Source organism: Leucopleurus acutus, assembly GCF_964270905.1.
Source record: "Leucopleurus acutus genome assembly, chromosome: 15".
Lineage (NCBI taxonomy): Eukaryota > Metazoa > Chordata > Mammalia > Artiodactyla > Delphinidae > Leucopleurus > Leucopleurus acutus.
The window spans coordinates 20,266,516-20,283,500 of NC_139157.1; the positions used below are offsets into that span (position 1 = coordinate 20,266,516).

At 37.8% G+C, this 16,985-nt stretch overlaps 1 protein-coding gene across 6 annotated transcripts in view; it reads right to left on the minus strand.

Moving 5' to 3' along the window:
* UTRN (utrophin) overlaps positions 1-16,985 on the minus strand; it is a gene marked incomplete at both ends in the record, with an annotated part of 495,417 nt that overhangs the window by 100,629 nt on the left and 377,803 nt on the right. For all 6 annotated transcript variants that reach the window (XM_082855593.1, XM_082855592.1, XM_082855591.1 and 3 more), the window contains 2 exons: positions 1,358-1,626; positions 16,013-16,142. In XM_082855593.1, coding sequence (XP_082711719.1) covers positions 1,358-1,626; positions 16,013-16,142 — 399 coding nt within the window. The remainder of the gene's footprint in view (positions 1-1,357; positions 1,627-16,012; positions 16,143-16,985) is intronic.

The window sequence follows — 16,985 nt, forward strand, 5'->3', positions numbered from 1 at the left end:
TTGCCTAAATTCCATTAACTGCTTTTCTGGATATGTTCTACAATACGGGAGCCAAAGGGAATCTAGACCAGAGGTCTAACATCCTTAACTTTGGGCAGTACTTGATTACAAACAGAATTTAGAGCTAAACAAATTCTTCATTACATACTCAGACAATAAGATATAATTAGGAGATAAGAACTCCCAGGAAAACAGTGTACTTTTGATTAAACTTCTAAATCCAACCACCGATTTAAAAAGGAGCCTGCTAGACTACACCATGTGGATGCCATTCTGTAAGATCCAGACTGTGAGAAACACTGTCAAAGAAACAATTCAGTTTCTTCAACAAATACATTGCAAAGAAAACAAACAAAAGATAAATGGGAAATCTGGAGATTAAAAGGGACTTTAAAATATTCTTACAGGGACTTCCCTGGCGGCGCAGTGATTAAGAATCTGCCTGCCAGGGCTTCCCGGGTGGCGCACTGGTTGAGAGTCCGCCTGCCGATGCAGGGGACACAGGTTCATGACCCGGTCTGGGAAGATCTCACATGCCGCGGAGCGGCTGGGCCCGTGAGCCATGGCCGCTGAGCCTGCACGTCCGGAGCCTGTGCTCCGCAACGGGAGAGGCCACAACAGTGAGAGGCCCACGTACCGCAAAAAAAAAAAAAAAAAAAAGAAAATAAAAGTGAAGAATCTGCCTCCCAATGCAGGGGACACGGGTTCAAGCCCTGGTCCAGAAGATCCCACATGCCGTGGAGCAACTAAGCCCCTGTGCAACAACTACTGGGCCTGCGTTCTAGAGCCCACGAGCCACAACTACTGAGCCCATGCGCCACACCTACTGAAGCCCACGCTCCCAGAGCCCGTGCTCCACAGCAAGAGAAGCCATTGCAACGAGAAGTACGCACACCGCAAGGAAGAGTAGCCCCCCCCCCCGCCACAACTAGAGAAAGCCCGCAAGCAGCAACAAAAAAACCAACGCAGCCAAAAAAAAAAAAAGACCCAACCTCAGTAATATAATTAAAGGTCCTCTGCTGTATTATTAAAAAAACAAAAAATACTCAACAAAAACAGGTAAAACTAACCTATATTGTTTAGGGATGCACAGCTGGGTGAAAACGTATAAAGAAAAGTAAAAGTAAATTATTGTAAAAGTCACCTTAGTCATTATTTTGGCAGGGAGGGGGGTTCTGATGGTGAGGGGCATATGGAAAACATCTATTATGTCTGGAAAAGTTCTATATTCTAATGCCAACAGTGTTGACATTATAACAATCCCTCATAACAGTTTATATATGTGGCTCTCCTTATTTGTGTTATATTTAACAATAAAGTATTTCTTAAATCCTTTATCTGAGGCAGGGACGCTGACCATGGTTTTCTCAATGTGGTCTTGCAGTGAGTCGATGAGCAAGTCTCCCACAGGCTTCCAGCCATTCCGCACGGCCTCCGCCTCCTTCAGGTCAGCATCCAGGTCATCCATCGCTCCCTGCAGGTCTCTGAGCTTCTCCAACGCCTTGTCCACTTGCTTTTGCCAATTGCTAGTAACAGCGTTTAGACTTTCCCACTTCTCTTTGACTTCAGAAGACTGCTTACGCATGGCTTTGGCAATCTTTTGGGCTCTCTCCTCAGGAGTCAGTTCTGTGATTTAAAAAAAAAGAAAGAATATTTGGATGCTTGATCAACTCTACATTATTAGAGCCAAGTGTGAATCACCTTTGGAAGGGTTGCTACCAGTGTACACTAGCCAGGGTAAGGAAAACTGTTTCCATACTTCCTCCACTAATCCCTAACTACTTCTCCAAAGAAGAAAAGAGCTACTCAGAGTAAAAGTAGCCCAGTGGTTTTGGTGACTTCTGAATTTTAATGTATTTGCAAACCTTGAAATGTAACAAGATAACTCAAGAAATAAAACAATTTTTCTTTAACATAAATTAATTACATAAAATCCAAAGACAGCTTTTCATTAGTTTTTCTTTGTCCTCAGAGAAATGGGAATGATAATTGGGAGAGAAATAGCTTTAAGTCGTGAGGAAAAACTCTGAAAAAGTAAGATTAATTTATCGTGTCAAAAAAAAATACAACTGAAGACAAATAACATATCTTAGATACTTCATCATCGCTGAATCTTTAATACAAGGCATTCTTTGTAGCCCATAAGTGTAGCACATCCACAAATATTTCAACAAGAAGACAGCAAGGCTTCAAAGACCACCCTAAATATTTAATAGAGCAAGACGGCTTCCAGAATGTCTGAAATAAGGTAGACTTTTCAGACAGGAAAGGGCAGGTATAATGCAAGATGCTGCCACAGCACAGGGGCAGGAAGAAAGAGTAAGAGTCTAGAAAACAAGCAAAGGGAACAGTCAGAAGTCAAAGTCAAGTTGAAAGCCAAGGGTCAGAAATATAGTGATGAGAAGCTGGCAAGTCAAGGGCAGGGGAACTTGATGGTCACAGAGCAGACACTCTCAAAACAGCTTAAATGGATCCCCAGCGAAATACTCCTGGGCCTCACTACCCTCAACACCCCAGGATGCCTCCTTTCCTCTCTAGCTGGTTTGATGGTTGTCCTAAGTGTCCCCTGGACAACAGAGAGGCAACTCAGAAACATACAATCGAGGTAAACTGTACATTAATTTAAGACAGAAGTGCATATTCTTCTTTGAGATAACATCCCATCTTTCAGTATCAATCACATTAGCAACATCCACTTCCCCTCAAAATATTCCAAACCATTCATAAAATGCACTGAAGTTCATCAAACCTCTGGTAAGATGAACCGAAGCAAGCTCTCCTAAGCTGTAACTTTCCTACGCAACATAAATTTGTCTGCCTGTCTTTATTTAAATATTATTTATCAGTCAAAGGGACAGAACATTTATTTTTATCTAAGTTTCCAGAAATTTCGAGACCTCAATATTTAGATGAAAGCAGCTATAATAAATCCCTGGGAACTACATGGATGATGGAGAGTTTAGCAACCACAGAACTCTGAGTGTGCTGCTGAAAGGCTGTGAGGCTACACAGAAACACGACCAGTCTCCTGTCAGCTGAACTGATTACACGAAGAGACAATGTTATGATAAGTAGATAGGTTGAGCATACCAGTAAAAGATAAATAAGGAAAATAAGTGAGTTAGAGACCCAGCTTCAAGGAATGTTTAGGCTCAGATACAGTCCAGTACAACGGTGATGGGAGGCAGTCGGGAATCCTGGAAAAAAGCCCTAAAACTTACACTATGTCAGGATTTCAAGTTTAGGAAACTTAGAAAAAGCTTTGTAAGGAAAGGTACATCATCAAAAGGGCAACTTTATTTAAATCCTTAAGCCTTCAAGGTATTTTTATAAAATGAAAAATATGTAATATTAATACGATCCATATTTTATATACATATACCATGCTCTGTGTAAGGTGAAAAAAATCATTCTTAACCTGCTGAGAAAGGGATAATTTTTATGACGGTAACACCTGTGTTTGTTAATAAGTCACTTCGGCTTTTTCAAAGATATATTTTGAGCACTCATGTTTTACTGACTTCTGTAAAAAAAAAATACAGTGCCAATTTCAGAAGAGACAACTTAATTATGATGATTTTCCTCTGGATAAAGTAAAAATTGTTTCTAAGTCAGTCACTGAATAACCTGGCAGGGAGACATACGGCTTCTTTGTCCTGTGATAAAATACCCAACACTGGCTGTGACTTTTTGTCTTTACTTAATGTAAAATCTTTTGATTGAGCAGTCTTTTTGTACTATTTATAATATAATCCCCACTCAAGCAGCTACTCAGAAGAAAAGTTCTACGTTCAATTCGCCATCTGTTTGCCAGAAAGGAAGCATATTAACTAATCACTGAGTCAGAATAAAAGTGCTTCCTGTTGCAGCAGCAATCTCAGTTTAATGCATACTTTAAACCAAGAACAGAGCGAAGTAAAAAGCCAAACAAAAACTTTCCAGGATGTTTGTGAAACAGGTAATAAGAAACAACATGTGAAATCCCAAGTTATGACAGTTTGGGGTAAGAAAATAGAAAAAAACAAATTAAAACAGCAAGACTGCATGAAAAATGAAAATAATAAAGGGATATCCCAACATTAAAAAAAAATCCTCGTGTTACTTGAAAATCAAAGGACAAAGTTTGCTTCAAATTTTCTGAATGGATACTTTGCAGTAAATTTTAAGACCCTCATGCAAGAGTGGAGAATCTTCTGGACCAGTGGTTCTGAATTCTGGTGACATATTAGAAACCATCTTGACAGTTTGTCTGTTTGCTTGCTTGTTTGTTTTTAAACGCTGATCCCCAAGGACGAAGTATTAAAAGATTCTGATTTAGTTGGTCAAGGGTGAAGGGCGGCATGGATAAATTTTAAAAAGCTCCCCAGGTGACTGTAACGTGTTGCCAGAACAGAACACCGTCAGCCTACTGGCTTATAAATTGATTTCTCTGGTCACTGCTGTTGAAGCTGTACAGAGTGTTTCCAATCCAGTGAGCTGCTCTGTCATTCTCACGCAGAGCAGGGCACTAACTACTGAAGGTGGGAGAGCAAATGAAGCTCAGTGATAAGAGGGTAATCTAATTTGCCTTTGAAAAGGCAGTAATAGAGGCTAATCAGGAGATGGAGAAAACAGCAGGATAAAACCAAGTAAATTTAGTGACAGTTCACAGACCAGAAGCACTTTTCCTAGGTCACTTTCCTACTCCCTGGGTGTGTGTGTGTGTGTGTGTGTGTGTGTGTGTGTGTGTGTGTGTGTGTGTGTGTGTGTGTGTGTGTGTGTGTGTGTGTGTCTGGGGATGTTTTTGAGAGAGAGTACTTTGTTTCACTCTTCATTCTCCCATTCTTCTCCCTTCACACCTTCTCATTTATCTGGACAAAATCTGAGGATGGAATTGTATTTAATTTTTATATTTATATTACATAGTATATATAGTATAATGTGGTATGATGTATTATAAATATTAACATATTTACTTTATATTTATATAATTAAAATAGCATTTGTTTTATTGTGTTACAAAACATGAAGGAAGAGTAGATAATTATCTTTAGGAAGAAGGAAGAAGAGAGAGGAAAAAGGAATGACCAATCCTGAAGTTTTCTTTCTTGTCCAGTGGTTTTTATTCTTCAAATATGCAAATTAACTGCACGGCATTTACACCACTCTCTCCTTTCTACCCTGGGGAGAAAGACTCACATGCTTCACTGGAATACAGGTGGAACATGAACCTGGACCAGAAGCAGAGACTAAGACTTGCAATCAGCACTGCTCCCATCCTGCCCTTGGCTCCTAGGTGAGCTAGATGACCTGCTCATCGCAGCTTTATCAAGTGGGAACCCTATTTTCTCATCTGGGGAAACATTTTACACTAAGGGCCTCTTTAACCTCTGAAATTCAATTATATAAGAAAGGCAAAGCCGCTGTATGTCTCCAAGAAATCTTACAGTAGAGAGAAAAAAAACCCTCCTTTTGTGTGCCTATAATTTTTTTTTACATTTAAAAACGTTAAAGTATATGTTCCTCCTATGAAATAATGTACAAATCGATTTTGAATCAGCCCAGTTATTTTAACTAAAGATTTTCCATATTTATCGTATTTCCTTTATCAATTACAGAATAGACACCTAATCTCCATACTGACTTCTTAGAGTCTAAAGCCTTATGTCATGCATGTTTGTTCTTTTCATCTTGGTTTTGCAGTACTCAGTCTAGAGACTAGTATGTCCTCAATATATATAATTACTGAATTGAAAATTTCAATTTTCTGAATGGAATTTCCAGCTTTAATCTTTATTGAGAATATTCAATTTCATAATTTTAAGTGGAAATCTTCCCACTTATTTTTTCTTCCTCCTTCCCAAACCCATGACAGCATTTATATTTTAAAAAAAGAAAAAAAACACAACCATTTTTTTTTTTACTGTGAAAGAAAAGGATAAACCTTACAAAGTCATTTCAAGTATGGTAATTCCATCTTATTTGTACTGTTTGCTTATTTTTTACATGTATCTATAATCTTATTGTATTTCACCAAGAGAGGAAGAGGAGATATTAAGACAAACAAGTATAGGAAAAAATTCTCCAGAGTAGCATTTTCACCCCATGGACAACTTGGTGCAAGGAAAGGTTTGTTCATAGGCCAATTTCAATACTAACTAATTATATAATCATAGATATATTGCTTATCTCCTTGAACTTCAGTTAAACCTATAAAGCTACCGATACATGCCTGGCACACAGAAAAGCTTCAACAGAGGTTAAGTTCTTTCATTTTTAAAATGATTCTGTTACTAAGTCTGGGAAGTTTAGATATCTCTAGAGATTTTCACATAAGCAAACCAAGTTGATTAGCCAACAAGAATTCACAGAAAAAAACAAAGCGTTCCTGTAGATCTAGAGACTAGACCTGACTTACTCTCACTCTCTGTCTTCATCCCCGCTCCATTTCTCTCTCTCTTCTTCATGACCAAAAGATGCTCCTGATTCAGACAATGCAAAACATATTCTCCTCAAATTTTCTGATTACATGGTTGAGATCAACTTAATCTGTCCGAAATGATCAGTGTTGAAGAGGACCCTGCCCACTTCCTATACTGTAAGATAACTGGTGACAATTCATTAGGAACCAGATTAAAAGTACACCATCAAGTGCCATCAGCTGATTACTACAATATTTCTAATTATTTTCATCTAATAAATTATAAAGATGACAATAGTAACAGGCTACCCAAAGTAGATTAACCTGATAATGTGATAATGTGAGCCTAAATCTTTCAGTAGGAATATGATAAAGACGATAAGGATCCAGCCATGCTGCCAAAGAACTTGTCAAACCCTTAAGGGAAAAAAAAACATCGTGGACAGATACATTTAGGGAAAAGCAAGAACTCCAAAGTAAAGAGATTTAGGGAACATCTTCCACAAATACCAAAATATACGGTATTAATGGGGGTTATGGGTGGAGGTGGGACGGATGGAGAGAACAGGAATATACACCACACCATGGAGAGAGATAACCAGCACTTCTGACCAGAAGTCAATCAAGGTTGAGCTAGAGTCTGAATCCTTTAAAGTTTTACTCTTCCTATAAAGTGGGCCAAAGTAAATAAACCCAGCATTGAGCTAAGGATGAAGCATGAAGAGACCATGAAGAAGGTCAACCTCCAAGGAAAAAGGGAGGAACAGCAGAAAGGCCATGGAACAGAACTAGCTAAGCCACATGAGATCCATTTTCTGTAATGGAATATTCCCTGAATTTCCTCACACTAATGGCAGTTTTATAATTTATTCAAGTCAGTTTTGAGTTGAAGCAGCAGACAGGTCACTGGTGGTTCTGAGAGGGGAGAATAGAAGTTGGGAATGTAAGTGCCAGGTGGGCAAGGATACGTTTTGTTCACTGCTGTCTCCCCATATCTAGAATACTACCTGGCACATGGTAGGCATTCAATAAGTACTGGTCAAATGAATAAATAGATCTATGTTCAATATCTTTGTTTTGATAAAAAAGAATTCACCTTTAAGATCAAAGGACAGGGCTCTTCAATTAAAAGTCTCACATTTCTGGCCACACCACTGCCCATCCCTCCCCAGTCTGCTTCCCTGAGGAACATAGCCGCTAATGATCCATCAACGTACAAAAGAAGTCCTGGGGGCTTCCCTGGTGGCGCAGTGGTTGAGAGTCCGCCTGCCGATGCAGGGGACACGGGTTCGTGCCCCGGTCCGGGAAGATCCCACATGCCGCGGAGCGACTGGGCCTGTGAGCCATGGCCGCTGAGCCTGCGCATCCGGAGCCTGTGCTCCGCAACGAGAGAGGCCACAACAGTGAGAGGCCCGCGTACCGCAAAAAAAAAAAAAGAAGTCCTGGGCTTTCTATTCAAGCTTAGCCATTCTTACGAAAGAAGTTAGGCATGTCTTAGGTTTATGTACTGCCAAAATAAGTGAGAAGTTTAAAGTGGAGAATTTATGCCTTGGCTAGGATTATACTTTTTAAAAGATAGCAAACCCTCCAATTCACTCGTGAAGACTCCAGCTCTCAAGAGGAAAAGCAACAACAGGAAAAGAGGAACACATCACACTGAAAGCGTTTAGTCTCCTCCTGTGCTTTATGTTTAAATCAGAGTGACACTCCAGATGTTGATTTCAATAAAATACATACATGTAAATTATTGTCATCTTTTCTTATGAGGCACATGTGATTTATGGATGGCTGTAATGGTGATTAGAGACCATAACAGATGGTAAACAATTAATTTAAAATGCTGTGTCCATCAAACTAACTTTTATTATCATATAATTCTTCATCAAGAATGTTGATTTGTTTAAATTGAATTTCACTATGATGGTATTCATTAGCATGCAAACAAGTTTTTGAAATTTTTATCCAATCAATACGCTTACTCAGCCGGCTCATTATACTTTAGGAAAGTTGAAGTCTGGATTCATTACATCCATTCATACATTATGGAACCTTAAAATGGGAAGGATCACACTGGATCTCTGTAGTTAACACTGGAAATGAAAATAACATATTTTTCTGTGTCTTTTCATGCATTATAACTTTACTAATCTAATTTGGACTTACGAAGCTAATTAAATTATTGCCTTGGTCTATAGGCCTGAAAGCAATTATTATTCCTTCAAGTATTTTTATGAAAATTAAAAAGACAAAGTCTAATATTGCCTAAACACCTTCTCCCTTGGTGCTAGGAAATCAGTGAACTGGTATGTCATTCTATTAAGCAGCCTAATATTTCAGAAGAGGAAAAGTAAGAATGAAGGGAAAAGCATATTAATTATTGCATGGAATTTTTATAAGTAGAAGAATATAGAAAGCAAAATCTTATTTTTACTGATTATCTAGAAGTTTTTTGATTATTGGTGTAGTTAAGATAGTATGCTATGATGGTTCAGGGCATCAAGGGTTGTGACAAGCCTGAGTTGGTGTTTCAGCTCTGTCACATGGGTGACAGTAGGCATCCAAACATCTCAAAGTCTCAGTTTCTTCATCTGTCAAATGGGTGGTAACAGTACTCATAACTCAAAGAGTTGTTATGAGAATTAAAGGAAACGGTGCCTGGAACACTGTAGGACCCTGATAAATGTTGATTTGTTGTGAACATCTATGTTGACTAACATTTCTCTCTTCTCCCTTCCTTTTTGGGCATTGATTCCTCCTCCATCTAACATGATGCTTATAAAGGGGGTCTGCCAATCCCAGAAGACCCTGAGCTCCATGTTACTCAAGCTGAGTGAGTTGTTGCTCTCTTTTGGAATGTGCTGGATCTAAAGAAGGGTTTTCCCTCCCTGGTATGTGGTTGTGAGGTATAAGGTCATAGGAAAGCAAAGAAAATGAAAACTTGTGGAGAGGGGCAGAAAGGAAGACATGGAGAAAGTCTCTGACTGCCATTTAGACTCCTGTGGCCAGCTGTGTCCTTGCCCTCACTGTAATTTGGTTATGGGCGCCAGTACATTCGCCCATGTGCCTACACTTATGGAAGCTGGCTGTCTGTCATTTACAATGAATGGGGTTCTAATTAATAAAGCAGTTATTAGGAAAACAAAAAATGCCCTGGGGGAAAACACCCATGAGTTTTACTACCTAATTACTTAGGTTAGGTTATGTGTAATTTGGCCTCATTTTATGAGATGCAAGGAAATAATTATTGCCATCTTTTTTATGTAACCTTACGTTATACTGAGAATCAATATAAAAGTAACTTCTAAAGTCTATGATAATTTCACCTTTTCACTCATTTAATGATCATGAAATTTTATTTGCACAAGTTTGCTAATACTGGCACAAAATGGACTGACATAGTAGACTGAAAAATGTCATTTATTACTTCTTTGTTGTATCATAAAATATATGAGATTTCACATAGGTGAAAAATACTACCTGGCTTTCTAAAATATTATGAAGCATTTAATAATTAAAAGAAAACAGTATATTCTGAGTTAAAATATTAACTACCACTAAATACACACACAGCTGTCAAAGACCAAAGAGGAAGAACACTAATCCATACATACTTTTTTATCTGAAATGTTTATTATTAGCCATTAATCACAGGTACAATCGTATACAACCATAAAAAGCTGTGTATGAATAAACAATACACATACACAACTATAGACACTACACACAACTATGAACACACTAAAGCGATAGCTGCTTTATTTTTCCTCTGTCATTTAAATGAAACAAAATAAATTAAGTAACTTCACCAGGCTGAAAAAGAAATAATGTTCAGACAGCCTGCAGTAAAATAATAGTTGTAGTAATAGTAATGCCTTGACTGGAATAAATTTTAAAGAAGACTCAAGAGGAAATTTATGAACAAAAAAAATGCAATCTTTTTTTGTCTTAAAATTAAAACCTGAGCAGAGGAAAATAGCTTTTCTATACCCACATATACAATCATTTGTATAATTTTCTAAACACTGTTAGAGGTGAAATGTCTTATTAAAGTGTTAAGTTAGTAATCGATACCATAGCCTCAACTCATAAAATGTGTGTGTGCATGCACATCTGCATACACACCTGCCTGCATCTGTGTGTGTAGTAGAGAGGGGGACGTAGACATAAGGCTCTAACTCCCCCGTGCAATTTTGACTTTTAACCTAAGCTGCAGGTAACGAACATGTGAGAAGGCACATGTATTCCCTGACTACCTCAAGAGGTGTTCGGGCTGTCTTGCACATCTACTTTCACTACGCAGCTGTGTGGTTTTCAAAGGAATTCAAATCTGGGACTGAGAACAGCAGGGAGGTTGGGTGAACAAGGAAGAAGCCAAGAAACATTTGTGCAGGGTTAAGAGGCTCTAGACACTGAAAGTCAAGAAGGAGCTAGGAGGTCAGTGGCCAGTGAGCAGAGAGAAAGAGAGAGGAGATAAAAATGAAGGGATGAGTTGAAAGCCAGCCAAAAAACCAGGGGTTAAGGAGAGTCACCACCATAGAAGCTTAGTGCTCTGTCCCTTGATCTACCCTGCATTAGCTGATAACCTTGGTCGGCACCACAATATTTTCTTAGCCTTTGTATTTTTATTTAAATTTTTTTTAAAAAGGCACACTGTATGATCTGCTCAACTCATTGAGATAGTTAGGAGAATACAAAAGTGGTTTGAGAAGTACAAATACAAAGAACAATGTGAATAATGATGAGACATTTGTTGTTCCACTATTCTACTTTTTAACAGATATAAACCACGCGGTTAAAATCAAATGAGAAACAATTCAACTTCACTAAGAGGAAAATTTTTTTTTTTTGCGGTACGCGGGCCTCTCACTGTTGTGGCCTCTCCCATTGCGGAGCACAGGCTCCGGACGCGCAGGCTCAGCAGCCATGGCTCACGGGCCCAGCCGCTCCGCGGCATGTGGGATCTTCCCAGACCGGGGCACGAACCCGCGTCCCCTGCATTGGCAGGCGGACTCTCAACCACTGCGCCACCAGGGAAGCCCAAGAGGAAATATTATACACTGACATGACACAATTGAAATCCAATTAAGTAGTTCCATATCACTCAAGATAAGGGAACTACTGACAAAGTTGTGAACTTTGTAAAATTTCTGTAATGATTCAGGTAATTTTAGTCCGATTAAAAATTATACTGACTTAATAACCATTTATAAGCAGAGTGAGTAATTCTGGGTAGCTGAGTGGTCCATACAGCTACATTTATTCATTTAACCTGATTTTTTTTTTTTATGGTTGCCATTTTGGAAGGGAATTCACTAAAATATAGTATAAACTCCTACGCCTTCTCTTAACTGAATTATATTGTCTTCAAAAATAAACAAACTACAATTCATAGCTTCAGCTTTTCTTTTATTGTAAAAGGCCCCAAAGACTATTCTGCTTTATTTTAGAATCTCCAAGTATCCTTTTTATAATTTTCTTTCTCCTCATTGCTGTCAGACTTCTTGAAGTCATTTCTCACTGTCATCCTTTTCCCCTGTCCTGTCATTGCCATCTTGCTACATACCCATAATTCACTGGAAAACAAGTTAAACTACTTACAACAGTATCTAAAGTAAGAGTTAATACCTCGGAGAGGGTGGTTTTTCTAAGAGCTAATAAGATCTTCACTATATTTTCTACATAATATCTATCTTGGCTGCTCAGATAATTGTTCACATTCTTTCAGATTCTCAGTAACTGAGAAAGGTCAGTAAGCAAGGGCAGGGCTGAGCTTCAGATACAGACATTAATAATATAGTCAGAGAGATGACAGGGTACCAGGGAGGCAAGCAGGAGAGCTGGGAGAGGAATCGGTCCAGGAAGAAACAAAGCCTGCAGTGAGTGGGACAGAATGAGCAGGGGCTGGGCAGGCAAAGGAGGAAGGAGTTGGAGATCAGGTAGGAGGGACCTATGGGCAGAAAAAAACCAGAAAAGACAACAGAATAAAGTTAAGAAGACCATTACCTGCAGAACATCACGAGAAGCTGGTGGGTGTCAAACGGACATTAGTTTGGAGCAGAGAGAAGCATGAGATGCTGCCGCACTGGAAAACTGAGGCCAAAGCACTGTGCAGCCTTGTATGACAGGTAAAGGAGCTCAGATCCCATTCCAGTGACTACCAGTGGTTTTCAGATGCCAGTTTTGTGTTTTAGATGTATCACTGTAGCATCTATTTATGTTGATGCAGGGATACCAATTAAGAAAGTACTGCGAAGCAACCTAAATACCCATCGACAGATGAATGGATAAAGAAGATGTGGCACATATATGCAATGGAATATTACTCAGCCATAACAAGGAATGAAATTGGGTCATTTGTAGAGACGTGGATGGATCTAGAGACTGTCATACAGAGTGAAGTAAGTCAGAAAGAGAAAAACAAATATCGTATATTAACGCATATATGTGGAACCTAAAAAGATGGTACAGATGAACCGGTTTGCAGGGCAGAAATAGAGACACAAATGTAGAGAACAAACGTATGGACACCAAGGGGGGAAAGTCGGGGGGATGAATTGGGAGATTGGGATTGACATGTATACATTACTATGTATAAAATGGATAACTAATAACCTGCTGTATAAAAAAATAAAATAAAATTCAATTTAAAAAGATGTACACACACACACACACACACACACACACACACACACACACAAAAGTACTGAGGGAATTCCCTGACGGTCCAGTGGTTAGGACTCCACACTTTCACTGCCAAGGGCGTGAGTTCAATCATTAGTCAGGGAAGTAAGACCCCACAAGTCACACGGAGTGGCCAAAAAAAAAAAAGAAAGTACTGAAAAGTCCTAGCAAAAGATGGTAAGGGGCTGAAATAGGGCAGTTAATATTAGTAATGATTTTTAAATGTTTAAAATATACATACTTGAAAGTTGCTAGGAGAGTAGATCTTAAAAGTTCTCATCACAAGGGAAAAGAATTGTAATTATGTGAGGTGATAGATGTTAACTAGACTTACTGTGGTGATCATTTCACAATATATACAAGTATCAAATTATTATGTTGTACACCTTAAACTTGTACAATGTTATGTCAATTATATCTCAATAAAACTGGGGGGAAAAAAGAAAATATCTAGCAGAGCATACCTGATAAAATTCTTTGTCAGCAACTGATCACTTGGTTGAAATAATTAGTTTGCTTGTTTTCAACAGCATTTATCAATTAAAAGATGCCTGAGAGCAACTCATCCTGTGCTATGCAGTAATAAAATAAAACTCCATAAGCTATCATAAAATGCATATATACACATATGACACTATAAGATAATTGATAACAGAAAAAAAAAGGAGCCAGGAGAAAAGGCTTTGGGAGAGAAAAATCATGGCAAGAAGTATTTTCTGGAACAGTTACTTAAAAACAAAGATGGATTCACCTTGGTGTGTCCTTTGGCACATTACGCATAGCATACTCAATAAATGCTTATTAAATAGAACCAAAAAATCATTATACAATTTCTCCCTGCTCTAGTCCCTCCAACACTGAGTACTTTGAGTAGCATCACACAAGATAACTAATGTTCAAACACTATTACTGATAGCAGTTGTTCGTAAGTCATGGTAAACAACAAAGTATAAAAGCTATTACAGATAATTTTCTTTTATTTACTTTTAACAACAGCTAAAGTCAGCCAACATTACACAAAATAATATCAGGAAAGGAGAAAGTGTGAAAATGGCTGATTGTAAAAAAAACAAACAAACAAAAAACACTCCAAAACAAAAAAATCATAAAGTTAAACTGACGTGACTTTTTTTCTTGCCTCACAAATATAGTATGTGAAAATAGGTCTTAAAAATGTCCTGATGTAACAGCAAAATAAGGACTCAAAAGCCATATGTTTTTACCCCTTAAACTGACTAACCACTAAGGAAGAAAATTTATAGCAAAGTGAAACTCTAGTGATATAACACTTTTTTACTGCTATGAAATAGCTTACGTTTCCTCTATTCTCTGAAAAGCAAGGACATGAGACAAGCAGATTTAAAGTAGACTTTAAATTGGATAAGGCGAGACAAGTGAACTTATTTTTCTTCCAAGCTTAAAAGAAAAAAAACCCAGTGAAATAGCGCCTTTTTCTTGCTGTATTTAAGTCGAAATGCTCTGTCCAACTTTCCAGGGCCTTGTAATCTGCACCAGACAGCGCGTACAAGCCCCTCACTCCTACCCCCTGTCCAGGCACAGCCCCTGCCCCCAGCTCTGCTGACTTCCCCTGACACACAGCCGTTCTGCCCCTCTCTCTGGGCTGCTGCTTCCAGTGATCCTGTCCCAGCTAATGACCTCCTACCCACACCCGAGTGTGCCCAGCGTACAAGTCATTCAACAACTTACTATGTAGCTGTGTGCATGTTGTGTGCATACGTATGTCCGTGTGTGTATATAATACATGTATAATTCAGGAGGCATAAGTCTCCAAAGATAGAAGTAACAATCATGAGTGATTTGCAGACTGAGAGGGGCGGAGACTCAACAATGACTTAGGTCCCCGGAAGGCTGACTAGAAAAACAGTGATACTGCCAGCAGAAAATAAAAACCAATGCTGGAAGAGATGATAAGTATGCTGTGTCTCTGTATACACACACACACACACACAAAGGGTCAAGAAAATCATGATCCTGATGGGAAATTTACTCCGATTGAAGTAGAGCTTCCCTGAGAAAGGTTGAGGAGGAAAATGGCTACTTTCCAAATGTCTGATCCACTTCCAGCTACAGTCAAAGCATTTTCCAACCGTACTTCCCTTACAAGTAATAAATGCTCATGAATTACACTGCTGGACATAGCATGAGGCAGTCTTTCAGGTCTGGTTTTACTATGGAAAGTGAATGATGAGAAAATATTTTGAATGGCATGTTTATTTTTTAAAATGCATCAGAATGCTTTTATGCCATAAGTGAAAAATCAAAATAAAGATATATGTTGGCCCCCAAATTCATCTCTTAAATCTACCATGTGATTTATTGCTATCTGCTAGTAAGGTAGATACTGTTTCAGCTTTAAGCCAAAGTACATAAATATTATAGGTTGTTATGTTTAAATTAAAGAAATTCTGTTGTCTGCTTGTAAAAGAAAGGGGCTTTGGTGTCTTATTTAAAAAAGTAATCTTGAAAAAGAGAAGTTAAATAATCTTACCTTCTAGATATTTAAATAATTTATGTTTACTCTTGTATTTTAAATATCATTCTTCTACTTACAATTATTTATCATGTAGTTTAAATATAAGAAATATAAATTTTTATTTCTTAAAGAAATTATTTTTAGTTACACAATGCTTTTTAACAAAGTATTTTTCTGCAGGTAATTCCCCTTTAAAGTAATGATACTGAAGTATACAGCCATTTTATTTTTTAATTTAAGAATCTAAATATTTGTTCAAAATGACATATTTGACTAAAGTAATACTTAGAAGAAAAATTTTAATACTAGATCCTGAAATTCTGTAAGACATTTTAAAATATCAGGTCCTGATATGCTGTAAGAAAATTCTCTTGTGGATTCTGGTGTTTTGTTCTCCTCACATGTGTTTTTATGATGTAGAAAGAAATCAGTCTCACCTGTTTTTGATTGTAGGTTTCTTCTTGGTTCTTCAGGGGCCTCAATCGGTTGATCAGCCAGGAAAACTCGAGCTTGGTCTATAGCGTTCAGGACAGAATACTCTTTCTCCTTTAACTCACGTCTCAGTGCCTTTGCAAAGAGAAGCAAAAGTTGAATTTGTAACCTAATGTGTTCAAGTCATGGAACATCTTCAGTTAGACCACTTCTGATCACATTTGTCAAGGGAATGTCTCATCACCAGCATGTTAGCGAGGTTAGCAGTAAAAATGTAAATTTTACACGTATGAATGATGAAACATGAATAAAAGCAAAAAGATGATTCCTGTAGAACTTATACGGAAAAAAAACATCAGAACCTCCAAAATTTACAATATTCACCTAAGGGAAATTGCTACAGTATATTTGATCTTACACAAAATGTACTTTTAGGGTTATCACTACCGTCAGACTGCTAAATCTAAGATACTTTTTTCTTATAAGACTGACCAAAAAAATTACATCCAGTGGTAGAGCTAGAGGCGATTTCACAAGTAGTAATGAGATCCTCAGAAGTGTTTTACATTCTTTGGAATATATTAAGAAAAAAATTAAGAGATAGAAACAAATTAAAGTACATGAAATCAAAACTAAACCAAAGAGAACACTTAAAAGACAGTCTCCAATTATCTTAAAATATATTCCATCTCTCATGCTGAGGCAATTACAGTTTTCCCCTTGTGACTTTTTCATGCAAATCTATAAGTCTCAGAATAGTTTGTCTTTAGTACTTCTGTGGTTTTAAGTAGGGTCAAACTTTCACCTCTGCTCCTATAAAATGTTTGGTGATTAAGACCTAATTGACTAGGGTTTAAAAACAACAAAACTCGTCTAGTGACTACTGCAAGGTAAGAGTAAATGAAGACTTTCTCATGTGCTATTTTAATACTGTAGCTAAATCAAAATTGCTCTTAATATTGTTACCTCTTAAATTAT